At 36.7% G+C, this 18,779-nt stretch overlaps 1 protein-coding gene across 2 annotated transcripts in view; it reads left to right on the top strand.

Moving 5' to 3' along the window:
• Positions 1 to 18,779, top strand: part of PRKG1 (protein kinase cGMP-dependent 1) — a 1,229,308-nt gene that overhangs the window by 1,080,231 nt on the left and 130,298 nt on the right. For both annotated transcript variants that reach the window (XM_007470289.1, XM_007470290.1), the window contains exon 8: positions 15,576 to 15,641. In XM_007470289.1, coding sequence (XP_007470351.1) covers positions 15,576 to 15,641 — 66 coding nt within the window. The remainder of the gene's footprint in view (positions 1 to 15,575; positions 15,642 to 18,779) is intronic.

The raw sequence follows: 18,779 nt of genomic DNA, 5'->3' as shown, positions 1-18,779 counted from the left end.
TTCCCTATTTTGTTTCTTCTCACGTGCTACTTTACATTGCTAGAAGGATTTTCTTAAGGCTTATGATCATGTCACCTACATGCCCTTAAATAAATAATTAAAATGTAGGCATGTCACAGCTTAGTATTCTCTGCCTATTACAATCTGGCCCCAGCCTACCATTCTGGCTGACTTTTCCAAACGCCCTCAATCCAATTTGGTTCCAGTGAAGTTGAACTTTTCAACACACTCCATCATTCATGCTGTCCCCTCAATTTAGGCCACTCTTTCTTCTCTTATTACAAAACCAAATTCTGTCAATATTTTAAGGCCTGGTTAATGTCTTCTCTTTTATATGGCCATTACTGAGGTTTCTACCTACCTGCAGTTTCTTTCTTTTCCGTCCAGACTGCTTCATATATACTTAGCATGTGGGATTTTACTCCCCACTCCCTTGTATTATAATTATCTTTGTGCTTCTCACATAAACTCCTAGAACTTGTTTTCCCCAACTGATACATGGAGATAAGCATATGGATCATATGTGTAATAGTAATTCTTTTAATTTTAAATAACAAGTATGACTCAAAAAGGGACCTTATTGGAGGGATAATGAGCTATTTTAGGGACCCAACTTGGACCTTCCCCAAACTATAATGAGCAGCCAAGAAATCCATTTAAAGCAAATAGGTGGGCTTCCCTGGTGGCGAAGTGATTGAGAGTCTGCCTGCCGATGCAGGGGACACGGGTTCGTGCCCCGGTCCGGGAAGATCCCACATGCCGCGGAGCGGCTGGGCCTATGAGCCGTGGCCGCTGAGCCTGCGCATCCGGAGCCTGTGCTCCGCAACGGGAGAGGCCACAACAGTGAGAGGCCCACGTACCGCAAATAAATAAATAAATAAACAAACAAACAGGCTTCTCTCTGTGATCTCAGCTGTTCTGTGCACATCTCTCAATCTTTCTTGTTGCAGACCTGTTTTCTCTGCCTTTTCAATCCATACAGTAGAGATTACTTAACTGGAGCTCCCACTTGTTCTCAATTACAAGTGTCCTTGATTTTCAGTTCCCCCTAAACAGAATCTGATTGGTCATTTTGGTCAGGATCAAACATAGCCTGCTCGCCCCGGCCACTTATTTCCAAGCAGCTAAGAGCCTAGAGGCAAAGGAAAGGGTTATCAAACGTTCACCTGGGTGGGCTTAGAGTAAAGGACATAATTAGAGAATTGTGTTGATGGTGCTCTGAGAAGACACAAAAAATGTATCTATTATAGGATTGTTGTGAGGATCAAATACGATAATTTGTGGTAGAAGAAGTATAGCATGTGGTACCTATGGTCAGACTATCTGGATTTGAATCCCTGCTCTGCCGCTCATCAGCTTTATGGCCTTGGGATGCCCTGATGCCCTTCGTCAGCTTAATCTCTGTTTACCGTAGCTTCTTCATTTGTCAAACTGGGAAAGTATAATAGTAACTAATTATAATGTTGTGAACATGAAGTTCTGAAGTGTAAATCCCTATCACAGAAATTGGAGTATGATGATCACTCAATAAATACTACTTATTGTTAAAAAATTACTTGCATAGTTGCTAATCTATCATTTGCATGAAATAAAGGTTTGTTTCCAACCTCTTATACTTGCCTTTATTAAACTATAATTTCTTGAGAGTAAGGACTCTACATTGTACACTGCTGTATCTGTCATAGCATATAACGTGGTTTCTTACACATTTTAGACACAGTAATTGGATGGATGGATGGATAGATCAATAGATGGTTGGAAAGAAGAAAAGAAGCGGGGGAGGGAGAGAGGGACAGAAGGAGGAAAGAATAAAACTAACCGTTAAATGCACTTCGAATTAGAAAAGCAGATTTGGCTGCTTTGTTCGTAAAGGATACCAACCCACAAACTTGGGGGCAGAATAGATAAAGTAATACAACATATATCTGACATAGTGATAACTGACTGTGCTCTGCTCTACAGATCAAAATACTAGCTATGACTGGTAGTGAGATAAGATCAATTTCTCAGTTTTGTGATTGACTGAATATAGCAACTGATGGTTGCTACATTCAGATGGTTCTTACAACACAGCCTTGTGTTGTAGCTGCACCTAATTAAAACCACTAGATACCATAATTAAGATTACTGAAAGTTCCATTAAGACATTACTTAATTAACAGGTTATTTGCTGTATGATCTTGAAAAATCTATCAAATGGTATGTTTTATTAAACTACAGATTCTATTTATTGAGCATTTTCTTTTAAGCCATTTCAGATGTAAAGTCTGCAAAAGTTATTGTTGACTTGCTAAGTAATTAGTTGCAGTGTAGATTCCTTTTTTGTTACTGCCCAGAAAACATTAATTAAATACTTGGGCCTGATTAGATTGCCTGCCCTCTGGATGTAGATGCGTAAAATCACCAGAATGGAAGGGAGTGGCAGGGCAGATTTTTATACAGCAGTGGACTTGGGATTAGGCGAAAGTGAGTTCATGCCTATGCTGTTACCTCACTAGGATGGTCAAGGCAAACACCCTGCAGAATAACACCCATTGACCATAGCTCCAGAATTGGCAAGGATAGATATTTCCAAGGTCAGGAAGATGACATGATTAGTGGAAGGGACACGTACACTGAGAACAGATAAATCTGATTTAAGATCCAGATCTTTTGCTTTTTAACTGTATGACTCCAGGCAGGTCCTTGAATCTCTCTACTATGCTTCAGTTCCTTCATTTATTCAGGAGTAAGCAAACTTTTTCTATAAAGAGCCAGATAGCAAATATTCTAGGCTTTGCATATCACATATGGTCTCTCTCACATATTCTTTGTTTGTTTTTGCTTTTTCTTTTTTTTTTTAAACAACCCTTTAACAATGTTAAAACCATTCACACCTTGAGAACTGCACAAAAATAGGCTGCTGGCTGGTTTTGGCCCAGGGGCAGTTTTCTGACCCCATATGATTGTATTATTGAGATTTCACTTTTAAGCAGCAAATACCTGGCTCAGAGAAGTGCTCAATAATTATTGGTTCTCCCAAGTATCAATGAAGCTAAATCTTTTGGTCAGCTTGAATTGTGCCATAGCTATTATTATAAAGGTGACCCGACTCTGTTCCCATTTGTGCCTCAGGATTCTCAGCTGTACACAGTTCGTGGCTCTTGGTACCTGCCTCCCTAGTGCTTTTAACACAGACGTATATAGTCAATATACAGCCATTTATAATTTCTCCTGTCCCAACCCTGCTAGCCTTATTTCTGTCTCTACTTTTTGCTCCCAGGGTTTCAACCATTATGAATTACTTGCTATTCCCTATATGCAAGATTTTCTTATGCTTTTCCACAAGCTGTTCCTTGTGATAGGACCACCTCACTTTCTCTGTTGACAAGTTTCTACATGCACATCAGTTCTTATCTGCGACAGCACCTCTTCAAAGTAGCTTCCCGTGATCCTATCTACCATCAATCCATGCTCCTCCCCAAATCTATCTCTCAGTCAGGGTTGGGACATTTCCATGTGATTCTGTCTCACTCTGTTCACACTTCTGATACTCTGATCACAGTGCATTATAACTGCCAATAGTCTGTCTTACCTACTAGGCTGTAAAGTCTTGGAAGCCAAGGATTTTGTTCTTTACCCCTCTGTATACCCAGCACCTAGGGCAGCACCTGGCTCAGAGTTGATATTCAGAAACTTATTTAGGGTTGCCAGATAAAATACAAGATACCAGTTAAATTTGAATTTCAGATAAACTATGAATTTTTTTTACTACAATTATATTATTACCTAGGACACTCATACTTAAAAAAATATCATTGTTTATCTGAAATTCAAATTAAATTGGATGCTGTGTATTTTTATTTGCTAAATCTGGAAACCCTAGTTTGTGAATGAATAAATGAATGAATGAATGACATTCTTTTCTGTATTACAGCAATAAATCATTTTTATTTATGCAGTTTTCAGATTAGTAAGCCATATTAGAAAATTTCGTCAATGTGATATTAAATCCTTGATTGCACTTTGAAAGCATGTTTTTATATTAACAAAAGAGGGACTTAATCACTATTAAGAGATAACTGTTAATCCTTGGGGAACTTTCCAGATTAATAGAAGAAGCATGGCAGTTATGATGGTTTATCAGTAGGTAAACAAGAATGAATAAAATCTATTGAGGTTAGACATGCTATAATAATAATAATCATAATAACAATAATAAATTATGAAAAATATTATGGAGAAAAAATTTGTTTCCCAATTTCTAGTGGATATATTAAAAATACAATCTCAAAGCAATATTAAATATATATTAATTATTATATACATACATGTATATCTATATGAAATGTTTTCTGTATACAAATAGAATTGGTAACTTAACCTTTTAAGAGCTCCAAAGTGTCAACCTAGCTGTGGTTAAGGGTGTTAAGAAGCCGATGTCCCTGCTCAGAAAAATACCTTCCTTGGTTTGTCATCTAGTCCCTATAATTGCTGCCAATGAAAACGGGGCAAAAGGCAGTGTTGTAAGTGACACTGGGAAGATACTGTGTCAAGTATTTTTACTTGCCCCATCTACAAAGCTGGTATCTCTTCAGTGTGATCAGCATAAGTAAGCTCTAGCTCTGCTAGTTGGGGATGGCTATGGGATGAGTCTTGAGGGGTGACCCAGGGATGGACAATAGCTACCTATGCACTCAGTACAGACTAGGCCTTCCAAGAGAGTGAAAGACCTCACCAGCCTCTCTACCCAAAAATTGCTTGTAAGAGTTAATTTCCATTATTTCATATATTTACTTTTAAAAGTATTTTATGACGGGTAATTCAGGTACATAGTATAAAATTCAAAAGCTACAGAAGTAATTTCCCTCTTTCCTCTACCCTTTAATCATACATTCTCTTCCTGGATATAATTACTTTTTCTAATGCATCCTAAAATAATTCATGCATTTTAATGTATGCTTATTTGTGTGAGTGTGTGTGTGTGTGTGTAATTTATAGAAATGAAAGCATATTATACATGGTTCTGCACTATGGTCTTTTCACTCAAGATATCCTGGAGATCACATTCGTATAGGTTCTCTTCAGTTCTTTTAACTTTATTAATATTCCCTTGTCTTATTATAGAAAATTTTATTTAGTCAATTCTACATTGGTAGATATTTAGGTTATTTCCAACATTATTATACACAATGCTCTTGTACCATCCTGTTAATGTCATTATTTCCCCAAACCATGAATATGTATGTGAGATAAATAATTGCAAGAAAAATATTTTAAAATAGTGCTAAATTGTTAAACAAAGCTGAATTGTCTGCAAAGCTTATACTAGATTGTTTTCCTACCAGTAGTGTATTCACATGCATTTGCATTTCTCTCACTGTAATAAATTCAATACCCTGTTTGTTTTTTCTAACCAATTCCAACTGAGGAGTTTAAATTTTAGGCAGTGGTTTGACTTTAGCACTTTTTATTCAAACTGGCCTTATTATACACATAGCCGTGACTTTCCTTTCTTTATCCATTAAGTTGTTTCTTCTGTTTATTTTTGATTCAAAGTTTCTTCTGTTTATTTTTGATTCAAAGTTAATCTTTGATTTGGATGAAATTATAGCATATTAGGTTAATTGAAGAATTTTGTTTAGAGAGCTAGCTCTTTTTTCAAATAATACAAAATATGAAATATTTGATGAGCAAGTACCAAAAGAAAGCTATCTTTTACAGTTTATTTTAAAATTCTAGATATTTCTTTTCCCTAAAAGAGCCCAATTAAAATCTCAGTATAATTTTTACCAGTCAAAATAATGATTTTATAAACATTTATTACATAGTTCTTGACTTCTGATCATAAGACTCTATTGTTTCAAATGAACATGTCTGATTTCTATGTGAAAATACATTTTTAGTCACAGATAAAAAATGTTACTGTGAAAATCTATGCCTTAATATTCCGCTTACATATTCAGATGGTAGATCACAATTACAAGATTATGATACCTTTTTTTATCTAAAGAAATATCCTTTGATTTGGGATGAATTGTTTCAGGAGCATTGAGAACCATAATAATTATTAGAACTTTTAAAAAGTGTTCCATGTTGCTAAAACTAATTACAGAGGAGAACAGAGCAGTGATTTCAATCACCGTTTCACATCTGAAAAATGAAACAGAGAATGGGACATTTTCTCGAGGTCACCCACTAAGTTGGCAATAGAACAAAAAATAGGAGACACTCTCCTGGCATGTTGTCTAGAATTCTTTATAGGAAAGGACATCCTCCTGGCTTGAAGGCACTTTATAAAGACAATAATCCTTTGAAATATGTGACCAAGGAAATTAACATTCATTTCAAACATGCATCAGTTGAAGTTTTCGTACGTTTTTACCAGTCATCATTTGAATATGTTTTTTCCTCTATTTTAAAAATAGGAAAACAATTGAAGAATCAGTTTTCAGCTCTGTGGAATACAGATGAAACAAAGAAAAAGGAAAATACCACGCATTATTTTATTCTTGAAAGTACTCATGACCCATGAAACACCCATGAAATAATTTGTCTATTAATGTCTTCTCCTGAAATTCCAACTTTATTTGGCCAATTACATTACAAAATTACATGCATCATTATCTGAAAAGAAAAAACAGCTATTAGATTTATTGATCTCTTAATCCATATTATATTACCAAGTATGGTTCAAAGAAGAGGAAGCATAGTGTTAAGAAGAAAGTGAGTGTTTGACTTGAGTAAATGAATAGAACATCTATTATAATGTACTCCAGGTTTGACTTTTTTTAAAATTTTAATTAGAGTAAAACTCTTTCTTCTTTTTTCCTCTTCAATGAAAATACCTGTAAATCATTCAGAAATAGACCAAATAGGCCCCTAAGGAAACAGTGGCAATGTAATATCTAAATCTGTGCTTCTGAACAACTAATAAAATAATAATAAGGAATAAATGAGAACAACAAACTCTTCTTTCTCTCCATAAAATACACTCTAGGGAGACATTCTTTAAATTTGTAAGACGCTACCAAAGAGTTTAATATTTGAAGCCAGAACACAAAGTAAATACCATTTGTACTCTAGCAACAATAACAACAGCAAAACACTAGGACTCGGAATTTCTTCTGTGGTTCTTATCGTAGTTACAATAGAATGGACAGAGAATTATCTTTACTGACTAGATAGAAGAGCAAATGCCATCCATCATGTCAACATTCAGAGGAATCACCTATGGAATACGGAAGCAATATGGATTACTGCTGAGGTCAGTTCGGTTTATGGCACAAAGGGAGCACAACAGAAAAGAAATAGCAATATATGTCCCTCTGCCATTGCTTTTCCATCCCCTTTCACTTACACTAATTCCATGTATTAGGTTGAAACATGAAATTGCCAATAATTGGCCATTTTAACCTGCAAAAGCAGCAATCTCTTTGGTTCAATCTAATAAAAGTCTATGTTCATTGTTATTGAAGCATGCCATAGAATGCAGAGTTCATAAGTCACATCAAAAATTCACTGTGCCGGGGCTTCCCTGGTGGCGCAGTGGTTGAGAGTCCCCCTGCCGATGCAGGGGACACGGGTTCATGCCTCGGTCCGGGAAGATCCCACATGCCGCGGAGTGGCTGGGTCCGTGAGCCATGGCCGCTGAGCCTGCGCGTCCGGAGCCTGAGCTCCACAACGGGAGAGGCCACAACAGTGAGAGGCCCGTGTACCGCAAAAAAAAAAAAAAAAAATTCACTGTGCCATCAACCCAGCAGAAGTACTTTGAAAAAGGAATGTGAAAATTGAGTTCTTCCAAATTCATCACTCTATTTATTGTGACCTTGCATGTAGATCCAAAAGGATTTGCATTCTCTCAGGCAGTGAATTAATGCAGTGAATGGAAATATACACCTATGTTACCAGAAAGGATAAACTTTGGAGTTACTTTATTGGTAACACTTATCATTGCTCTGCCTAGAGAAACATCCTCTTTGAGGTCATGTCATGATTCCCTGTTATCAATGAAAAAGCAGAGACTGCCTTGGGTGGACTCTGGAAAATGTAGCTAGTTCAAACTCAAGTCTTTGCTCGTCATGAGTTGACAAATATTCCTGATAATACATTGATTTTTATGCATTTGTTTTTTCATTACTCCTATATTCTACATTGGAAGATTCTAAAGGGCAGAGATCATATTTTCTGTTTAGATATATTCTTTAATATATGGATTTCCATACAGTAACATTTACTTCAATAAGTGAAAAGGACATCAGTGTTTTAAAATGACTCATCTACGGCTTCCCTGGGGGCGCAGTGGTTGAGAGTCCGGCTGCCAATGCAGGGGACACGGGTTCGTACCACGGTCCGGGAGGATCCCACACGCCGCGGAGCAGCTGGGCCTGTGAGCCATGACCTCTGAGCCTGCGCGTCCGAAGCCTGTGCTCCGCAATGGGAGAGGCCATAACAGTGAGAGGCCCGCGTACCGCAAAAAAAAAAAAAAAAAAAAAAAATTAAACTGACTCATCTAAAATTATTTCCTCAATACTTTATTTCATACAAATTCTTTCCTCTGTTTGTGCTTTCCACCTAATTTTTAAGATTTTATTAATTTGGTAAAGGAAAAAAGTTTCCCTTAGTCAATTTCTTTTGAAAAGTAGATCCTTGGACTAGTCTACAGGATCTGAATGATGGGACCCTGCCTTCCTTTCTGGTTTCTCCTGGCCCCTGCCTTCTTTTACTCTATCCCTGAATTTCAACCTTCTTTTTTTTACAATAAGTTATTTCCTACCTCGGGGTTACTGCATGTTTTTCTTTCCCTGACTCATCTTGCTAATTCAACTCATTTGTGGGGGGGGGGGTCTTAATTTTTAATGTCTTCAAAAAGGCTGTCTGTCCTCTGAATTTCAAAATGACATCCTCTCTATTAGATCTCTGTTTGCATGCTATTTGATCAGCATTTTTTTGCATACTAATTTAACTTCTGTCCCAACTAGACCATAAGGTTCAGACATTCAGAATATAATAACCCTCAGTAAATATTTGTTAAAATAAAGATTGCCATTATATTCATGAAACATGTGAATACTTAAGAATAATAAAGTGTTTGAAAGATATTCACCAAGGTGTTAACCTTAGTTATCTCCTGGTAGATGGTATTATAGTATTTTTCTATTTTCTCTCTTTTTTGTTTAACTACATATTTTTTTCCGTGATTAGTATGTAGACGTATTTCTTATGTGGATTTGTTTTCCCTTTAAAATGCTACTGAAAAATCATGGAAGTTTGCATGGATGAAAGTTTGAACTGGAATAAACGGTTCTTGGAGGAGCCACCTGCATGTGCACAGGCATGGAGATGATAGCTGGCGTATTTTAAGGAAACAGTTATTTGTTGCAGGTGCAGCAGAGGATCGTCTGTATAGTGCCGGGACAGGTGAGAGGTCAGTTAGAGGAGGACCTCAAACTCTAAATGACAGTATAGAAACTTTTCTTTTTTCTTTTGAAAAAAAGTTCTCATGCAAAGAACTGACATGACTGGATTTACATTTGAAAATGTGCAGCAAAGTGAGATATGACTTAGAGGAGGGAGAGAGTGGTGGCAAGGAGGTCAGTTATAAAGGCCTGATCAGCATTCCGGGGTAGAGATGGTGAAGGCCCAAAGTAAAGCAGTGGCTATGAGAATGCAAAGCAAGGATGGATATAAGAGATAAGGCAAAGATAGAACTAGTATAATCAGTCATAGGCAGTGATGGAGAAAGGAGAGTAAAAAAATGAATCCAATCTTTTGAGCCTAGGCAAATGCAAGAATGATGATGTCATTTACCCAGATAGGGAACCCAAGGAAAACAGTGGTTTTGAGGTTAAAAGAAAATGAGTTAGGTTTACATTAGAGGTTGCAATGGAACTTTCAGACAAGGGTGTCCAGTAGGAGAAAGGTAAAGTTAGAAATGAAGACTTAAAAGTCATTAATAGAAAACTAACAGCTGATGCCATAGGATTATGTGAGATTTCCCCAATAAGAAGAGTTGGAGCAATCAAAAAGAAGGCCAAAAAAGAATTATGGAGAAACGCCTATTTTCTAGTGAACCAAGGAAGAGGATTCAGGAAAACAAACTGAGAAGGTAGCGTCAGAAAACAATTGGGACCCTGACTTAGAATAGAATTTTAGGAAAGGAGGTTTCCTGAGAGGAACTCTATCCAGAAGCGTAGCATGCTTTCTAGATGTCAGAGGATCCTAAAGTGACAGCAATGATGATGATGATGGTGATAGTTAACATTTATTGGTTGCTTACTCTGTGCCAAGCTTGGTTAGAAGACAAGTGTTTATTTGCATTAATTCATTTTACACTTAGTGTATGTGTTCTGTTGGAGTGTGGGAGTTATAAATCATGTTAGAATAACTTCTTGACTAAATAGGAAGTAGAATTGGTGAATGGCCTGATATAACTTTTTTTTCACGACACTTACCTCCTCTGGGACCAGACTTTCAAACAGCACCGTTGAATTTGCCACAAACTCTGCAATTCTAGTTCATAATTAATTCAAAGTCTAATTTCAAGTGGCTCTTGGATGTTTGTCATAGCCTATCAGTTTTGAACATCCTATGTGTTGTAGCATGATTGCCTTTGATTTTGAGATGAAAAGGGGTTATTTTGTCCTAAATTTAACTGTGGACTTGAATGAGAATGAAGGGCTCTGACCCATGGTTGCTGTAAGCTGTCAAGCCATTGGAGTAGTGTCACTTTCCATCAAGGCTGGCACCGAGGGAATGCTAGGACTCTGATGACAGCAGTCACATTGCTCTAGAGCTGAAAAGGGAGAGCCTCTCCTGGAACAGTTACTTTGCGTAAACTGTTCTGCTTTGGCCTCCTACAGTCTGTGTTCCCGGAGAGATATCAATGCACTATAGAGTTCTCTAGCAGCCATGAGACATGAGAGAATTGCCTCAGAAAGAGAAGAGTCAATGTAAAGCCTTGCTATGGATTATTCAGATACTGACAGCGACTCTACTTTGGGGTGCAGTGATGATGAAGATTCCAGTGTTGAAGTTCAGAGAATATCAGAGTCAGTGCACAGAAAACTGTATTTGCAAATATTTTTGGATATGTTTTCATGCTCTATGATTTCATTGAAAGGAATTTCTAACTCCTCCAAAAATGCTTTAAAAAAGAACACTACTAAACTGCGTAGCTTTTGTTCATTAATCAATGGCAAGTTTGTGAAATATCTGTTAATTTGCCAAACAGTATAGCTGTTTCTGCAGTAGTACATGTTTATTAATTGTCACGCTGAAATGAACTAATACACAGGTACAGAAACGAATGAATATGAGACTTCTATTTTTAAAGACAGTGTGCACGTTAGGTCTGGACTTTTATGTAGATACATGGAACTTTACCTCCTATAAAGAAGTGTGCTGTGCTCAGAGGCAATACGTGTTTGGTGAAAGGTTTAAGTATATTAGACATTATCTTAAAATTCTATTTATAAAATTCTCTTGCCGATGTTTTTTCAAAGTCTCATATATTATTCTATTAGAAATTATCAAACACCCTGATATGCCAAAAAGTAAAACTAAAAGAAAGCTCAGTTTTTTAAAAGGAACATTATGTCCCTCTTCTTTTCCCCATGTCTAAACTAGTATTACATGAAGCCCCTGCTACCTTGGCATATGTTCTGTGTGAAACCAGTATCATAACAGCTATGTAGATACGTTACATAGCTGTGGAGCTATTAGGACATCCCTGTTTTATGAGTATTTAATATTTCATATCTCAGTCCAAGTGATACTTGCTTTTACCATGGTCCTTGGTCCTATAAAGGAAATAAGCACACACAGTAAGTCACAGTATTGTCAGCTTTTATAAATATATTCTCTCATCAGAAGTTTCTACAATCTCTTCTAAAATAAGGGATTAATATATGTCAATACTAGGTCAGGTAGCATTTTTCCAGGAGCAAGCTCTCTGGGTAGGCAGGGACGGCATTTCCAGACACCTGCATAGGCAGGCATAGTGGCATTAAACATCTTAAGTAGAAATGCAATAACATTGTAATGGCAACATGAGTTTGGCATTGAATGAACTTGGCACGGAATGATTTTCTATTGTTATATAACATTGTTATAAAACAACATAGCAGGGCTATGACATACTATGGATAGGAACTCTAATAATTTGAGAATCGAAATGGTTTATTGATTTAGTTTTGCAGTTGGGCACCCATAAACATATTAATGCTGCTTTTTAAAATAGTTAAATATAATTTTTATACTGATGGGCAGGGAGACATTATGAGTGCTTACTGCTCAGATGTCATCCTGCAGTAGAATGAATTTAGAATAGTTGTCAATTTAAAATCTTACAGCAGAGGGTATGGGCAGTGAACTGTTGAGAAAAGAACATGGGCTTTGGAGCCAGACAGCCCTTTGTTCAAATACCAAGACTGCGACTCATTAGCTATGTGTGTCTTTTGGTGTATTACATAACATTTATCCCCAAGTGTAAATTTCAGATAAAATACCCACCCTCTGTTGTATGCATTAACTGAGATTTGTGCAGATTGTTTAATATAGTTCCTGATATATACTAGATGCTCAATAGATGGCAAATATTATAATCCACTGTTTAATATGCTGTTTTTTCTCCATGTTATGCATCTTTTTTGTTTTTATACATGTCACATTACTAGGTACTGAGCCTGATTGTAGGCCATAACTTACAAAATTTCCTTTTTTAAAATAAAATATTCTCGATTTCTATTGACTATGTCACTTTTCTGATCTTTGATTTTTCACCATCTACATTTTAAAATATCTGTGTATTTTCTTTTTGTTGCAAGGAAATTGCATTTATTTTGAAAGTATATCCAATTTGGACCAGACATATGATACAGTTTTAAAATGTTGGACATTTGTGATGAAAGCATTTTTAAAAATTCATATGCATGGAAAATATGTTGAAAATGAAGCATTATTTTTCATATGTTATATATTTAAAGACTCTGTGGGCAATTTTAAGTTGTCAAGGTAGAAATATATTTTAGGGAAAGTTAATTTTCTATAAAGCTGTGATAGATTTTTTAAAAATACACTGGCAGCAATTTGTAGTAACACATGCTGACATGAGCAGTCTCCTAAGAAATAAGTCATTTGTACAATTTATAAGGCACCTGATGGGCATTACTGATGACTTCTGTCTGTTGTGTCCACTTCACCAAAAATTACTACATAGAAATAATAATGGACTTGAAAATATATTATCTATAGAACAGAAAGAAAGTCCTCAGTTTGTTCTTGGGTAGTAGCATTTCATAAAATACCAGACAGCGCCTCCACAAAGACAGTATTGGTGATGAGAAAAATTAGAAGTAATGAACGGCAGGACCCACTGCTCTCTCTATGCTAGACATTGTAAAAAAACATCATTATTGCATTTAAGACCATTAAATAGGCACTGTTATCATTCCCATTTTTATAGATGAGGAAATTGAGGCTTTCATAAAGCGTGTATACCTTGTTTTGTAAAACTGAGATAGTGTGACTCCAAAGCCTGAACTCTATTCTTCCCAAGGTTTCAAGATTCCTATTCACACACTTACTAAGCAACTCATCTGTTCCAGCCATTCAGTATAAAATGGGGAGCAAAACTAGACATGGACCCTGCCTTCATAGTGTTTAGTGGAAGGAGGATAGAGCCATTAACCAACAAATAAATACATAAATTATAAACCGTGATAGGTACTTGGATGGAGAGGTACATAAGGCCATGAGAACAGATAAATAGGGAACCCAACCTAGTTAATTCAGCATGGCATCCCTGAGGAAAGGGGCACCTAAGCCGAGATCTAAAGGGTAAGCAGGTGTGAACTGGTCAGACAGTTGGAGAGGAAGTTCCTAGGCTTAGGGAAGGCTTGGTAAGAACTCATGACAGGAAGGAGATCTTGTGTTCAGTCGTTTAGAGGAGCCAGTTTGGCTGGAAGGTGGAGGATGTAGGGAGGGCATTGGGAGGATCGTACTGGAAATTGAAGAGACTGAAATAGAAATTTTAGAATCAGAAGTGAACTTTGTATGGTAGGTAGATTAAAAATAATCAATAGGTTTCTTTCTTTAATAGCAATAACCAATGAGAAACAGAAATGGAAAAGGAATGCCATAAGAGAAACAGATAATATAAAACACATAAGAATACTTTTTAAAAAATGCTAGGAGAAAGATTAAGAGAAATTAAGTGAAAAAGATAGATTAAGACACAAAACTAGATCTGAAAACGGGAGAGTCATGCTATGCTCTTGCAAGGAAAATTAATATAATCAGAAAGTTCTTCTTCTGAAATCAATGTAAAAATGTAATACAACTCTACTAGAATCCCAATGTGGGTTTCTTTAGATGTGGAAAAATGATTTTAAAATCTTTATGAAATATGAGTGCTTAAAAATATCATCAAGATATTTCTGAAAAAGAATTTTGGTAGGGGAAACTGCTTTTCCAAATACTAATAGTTACTATAAAGCAACTGTAGTGGTAGCAGCATCATGTAGCAACAGTGAAAGACAAGAGGATCAATGGAAAAATATAGTTCAGAAGAATCTGTGAGAACTTAGTGTATTTTGAAAAACTAAAAATCCACTGGGAAAGTCTTTATTTTCAAGACGTTAAAGCCTGATATTAGAGACATGTGATGTTTCAATTATGATTTTTAGATGGTTATTAGCACCATATTATTTCCTATGTACATATCTCTGTAATGTATTTCAAACTTATATTTATCATTAATTATATTAGCTTAGAAATTTTACCTTACTAGGAAACAGTGTTTCAAGTATAACTTAATGTTTCCATGACAGTGGTACTATTAAATTTTTAGTAGCTCAAAATGAAATGTGAATGTTAATTTACCAAATCCACCTTTGACCACTGGATAAGATGAGATACCATGGCAGATTTATAAAGGTTTAAGAGGTTGATAGATATTCCTGCAGTGACCAATTAGATGCTTATAAAGGAACAGTATGTATATACATATTTCAATCAGAGTGATTAAGATTTGTTGAATGTTCTTGAACAACCATAAGCTCTGGTATAGGTGAATAACTGTTTATTATAAGTTACCAAAAGATTGGTCACATAAGTACAGGGTCTCCAAAGTAAGAAAATGATTAAAACAGGTCCATTATTCTCAGGGTAATAATGATAAATTCATACACAAATGGATTAGATACTCAAGTTGACAGAATTATATCTTCAGGTCTTTTAAAAAGTTTACCTATTCATGTTCATTACTGTCTTTATCATCATCCAATTAATTCATTAATTCCCCAACTAGCATAGGGAATGATGATATAAAATTTTGTTTCATTTGTGTAAGTGAAACTTTAAGTTTGAAAATTATAACTACTAGATTATAATTGTAAGATTTGTGTGATAAATGACAAGAGTAATATGGTTCCTCAGGACAAAGAAATTTGAAACATGAACAAAGCTTAAACCTGGAAGCGCAAAAATCAGAAGAGTGTACATAATTTAATATGTGTCTTGAATTAATCATAATGAACACTTTTCTTTGATATTAAAGGGTGTTTTACTTCAACCTCTCTCTATTTTTTGTATAGGGAAGATGTCAGAACAGCAAACGTAATTGCTGCAGAAGCTGTAACCTGCCTTGTGATCGACAGAGAGTAAGTGCCTTGCTTTCTTATGCATATTGCACACTCATATCAGTGACACACATAAGTTCCTGGAATTAGACATCACTTCATGGAGCTATTAATACCTGTTTTATATCTTTTTATTTAAAATGAGTTCTATATTTGATTCGTATTCCCTGTTATTCTCGGAAGTGGCTCACTCTGCCATTCCAACTTTGTGATCTTTAACAAGGTATTTAACCACTATGAACGTCACCTTAGCTCATTTGGGAACTGGGGATAATGCAACATCTTAGAGATATCATGAGGATTGATGAGAACACATGAGAAAAGTGTGTTCATTGCAGCTCTATTTACAATAACCAGGACATGGAAGCAACCTAAGTGTCCATTGACAGATGAATTGATAAAGAAGATGTGGCACATATATACAATGGAATATTACTCAGCCATGAAAAGAAACGCAATTGAGTTATTTGTAGTGAGGTGGATGGACCTAGAGTCTGTCATACAGAGTGAAGTAAGTCAGAAAGAGAAAAACAAATACCGTATGCTAACATATATATATGAAATCTTAAGAAAAAAAGGTTATGAAGGACCTAGGGGCAGTACAGGAATAAAGAGGCAGATGTAGAGAATGGACTTTAGGACACGGGGAGGGGGAAGGGTAAGCTGGGATGAAGCGAGAGAGTGGCATGGACATATATACACTACCAAATGTAAAATAGATAGCTAGTGGGAAGCAGCCTCATAGCACAGGGATATCAGCTTGGTGCTTTGTGACCACCTACAGGGGTGGGATATGGAGGGTGGGACGGAGACGCAAGAGGGAGGAGATATGGGAACATATGTATATGTACAGCTGATTCACTTTGTTATAAAGCAGAAACTAACACACCATTGTAAAGCAATTATACTCAAATAAAGATGTTAAAAAAAAAAAAGAAAAGCATGTGTCCAAGTGGTCTTTACCCAGGAGACACTTAACCAATGCTATTCATGTAAATTTTTTTAAAATAATAATTATTAGTATTTTCAGTTACATTTTATAATTTATAAAATATAGTACATTTTATAATAATTATAAATTATTTTATGTTTATATAATATAAATTTATTATTGTTACTAGGAAATGGACTATTCCTTGAGCATGTTTTAGTTTTCTCCTCTGTTCTTCCATCCCCAAATTTCTAAAATAGAAGCATTTAGGAAGACACTTTTGGAGAAAGCATCAGTTCTAGACATAGGCATATTTAGGGCCATTAAAAGTTTGTTCAGTGATGCTGTTCCCTGTTCCTTCTGTTTATTCTGCCTTGCTAGCCCCATTACCTGAATGCTTTACAGGTTAAACTACAAATATCAGATTATTGACTCGCCAATAGCCTGAGTAAAATGCATGTCTACTGTCTGGAAGCAGTCCTCCAGATGTTTTCTCTTTGCTGTGTATGTGGATACATTTATCACAAAAGCCAAGTGCCTGACCCAGGAGAAGAACCATAAAGCATCCATTTTAGTGGAGCCATTAGAGCTAGAATAGGCTGTGAATGTCAGTGTGGAATGAAAGTGAGGGGCAGATATGATCAGTTCAGAATGAAGGAGTTGAATGTCGAGCTCAGGGGGTTCTGGACGTAGAGGAATCCCACTTGATTCACAGATCTCACTTTTGCATGCCCCTCTGTGCTGGATCTCTAGAACCAGAGCAGTGGCATCATTGCAGAATGATAGCTATATCCATGAATATTTCTGAAACAGATATTCTTCATCTGGTTCCCAGAAACAGCAATTACCTGTTCATTCTTTCTTTCATTTGACTAACATTTTTCTGAGGCTGTAGCACATACGAGGCATTGTTAAGGGCTGTGAGAAGAATCAAAGGAGCAGCACAGATCCCGGTTTGGGGGGTTAGCTTCTAATAGAGGAATTGCGGCATTTATACAAATAACCGTCATGCAAAGCAGAATGCAAGCATGGTCCACAGTGTACTGTGGGAGTCCAGAGAAAGGAGTTGACTACTTCTGGGGAGAATCAGGGAAGTCTTCATGGAATAAATGGTTTTATTAGATAAATCTGTAAGTATAGAGAAGCAAGATAAATAGAGTGAATAGCATAAGCAGTACTCACAATAGAACTATGAGCCATTTCTACTGGCTCAAGGGAGGCTGTGTAAAGGTAGTTGGAGGAGGTGTGACAGAAACGTTCACAAACATGTAGGGGCTGGTTCACCAAGATTACCAAGTGGTGGGAGAAGGGTGACTTTGACATTTCTCTGCAGCCAGATAGTGTCACTAGAACACTGAGAAGGCTGTGTAGGATGAATTAGAGGGAGAGGATAGAGACAGAATATCTGACTGGCAGTCTGTAAATCCAAGTGGTGATCATGAGACCATTAATGGGAGGCGTACATTAGAATGAAGAGGTAAACCCAGAGGGCTTAACACTTGACTGAATGTGAAGGCTAAGGGAGAAATTAGGGGTGTAGTCAGGATTAAGAAGATCTAGAAGGAATGTTGAAAAAAATTAGTTTGGGAGGCATAATGATTTTTCACTAAAAGTATAATAAATTTGACATACAAGTTGGACACTCAGGAACGGATGCCCTGCAGGAGGTAGAAAATGTGGGACAATAACTCATTAGAGTTAACTTAAAATTAACTTAAAAATTGCTGACATTGGGCTTCCCTGGTGGCGCAGTGGTTGGGAGTCCGCCTGCCAATGCAGGGGACACGGGTTCATACCCCGGTCCGGGAAGATCCCACATGCCGCGGAGTGGCTAGGCCCGTGAGCCATGGCCACTGGGCCTGCGCATCCGGAGCCTGTGCTCTGCAGCGGGAGAGGCCACAACAGTGAGAGGGCCACGTACCGCAAAAAAAAAAAAAAAAAAAAAAAAATTTCTGGAAATAGTGAAAAAGAGGAAAGAAAATTTGTAGAGGTGTAAATAAGGAAAATTATGGGAACTTGGACGGCCTTAATCTTGCCTCTACAGCATAAAGCAGGGAAATCTGGAGAGGGAAGAAGTGACACTGGGGCTGAGGGTTTGCCAGCTGATTGGGGATGGATGGGTAATCGTATCAGTTTATATCTCTACAGTCCTTTGTAATTTATGAATTTCCACACGTATGAGATCCCACCTGGAAAAAAGATAGGATGTTTAACAAAAGAAGAAACTG

The sequence above is a fragment of the Lipotes vexillifer genome, unplaced genomic scaffold (genome assembly GCF_000442215.2).
Source record: "Lipotes vexillifer unplaced genomic scaffold, Lipotes_vexillifer_v1.1 scaffold690, whole genome shotgun sequence".
NCBI classification, from domain to species: Eukaryota; Metazoa; Chordata; class Mammalia; order Artiodactyla; family Lipotidae; genus Lipotes; species Lipotes vexillifer.
The sequence above is the reverse complement of the archived record's forward strand: the minus strand, read 5'-3'. Positions and strand labels throughout refer to the sequence as shown.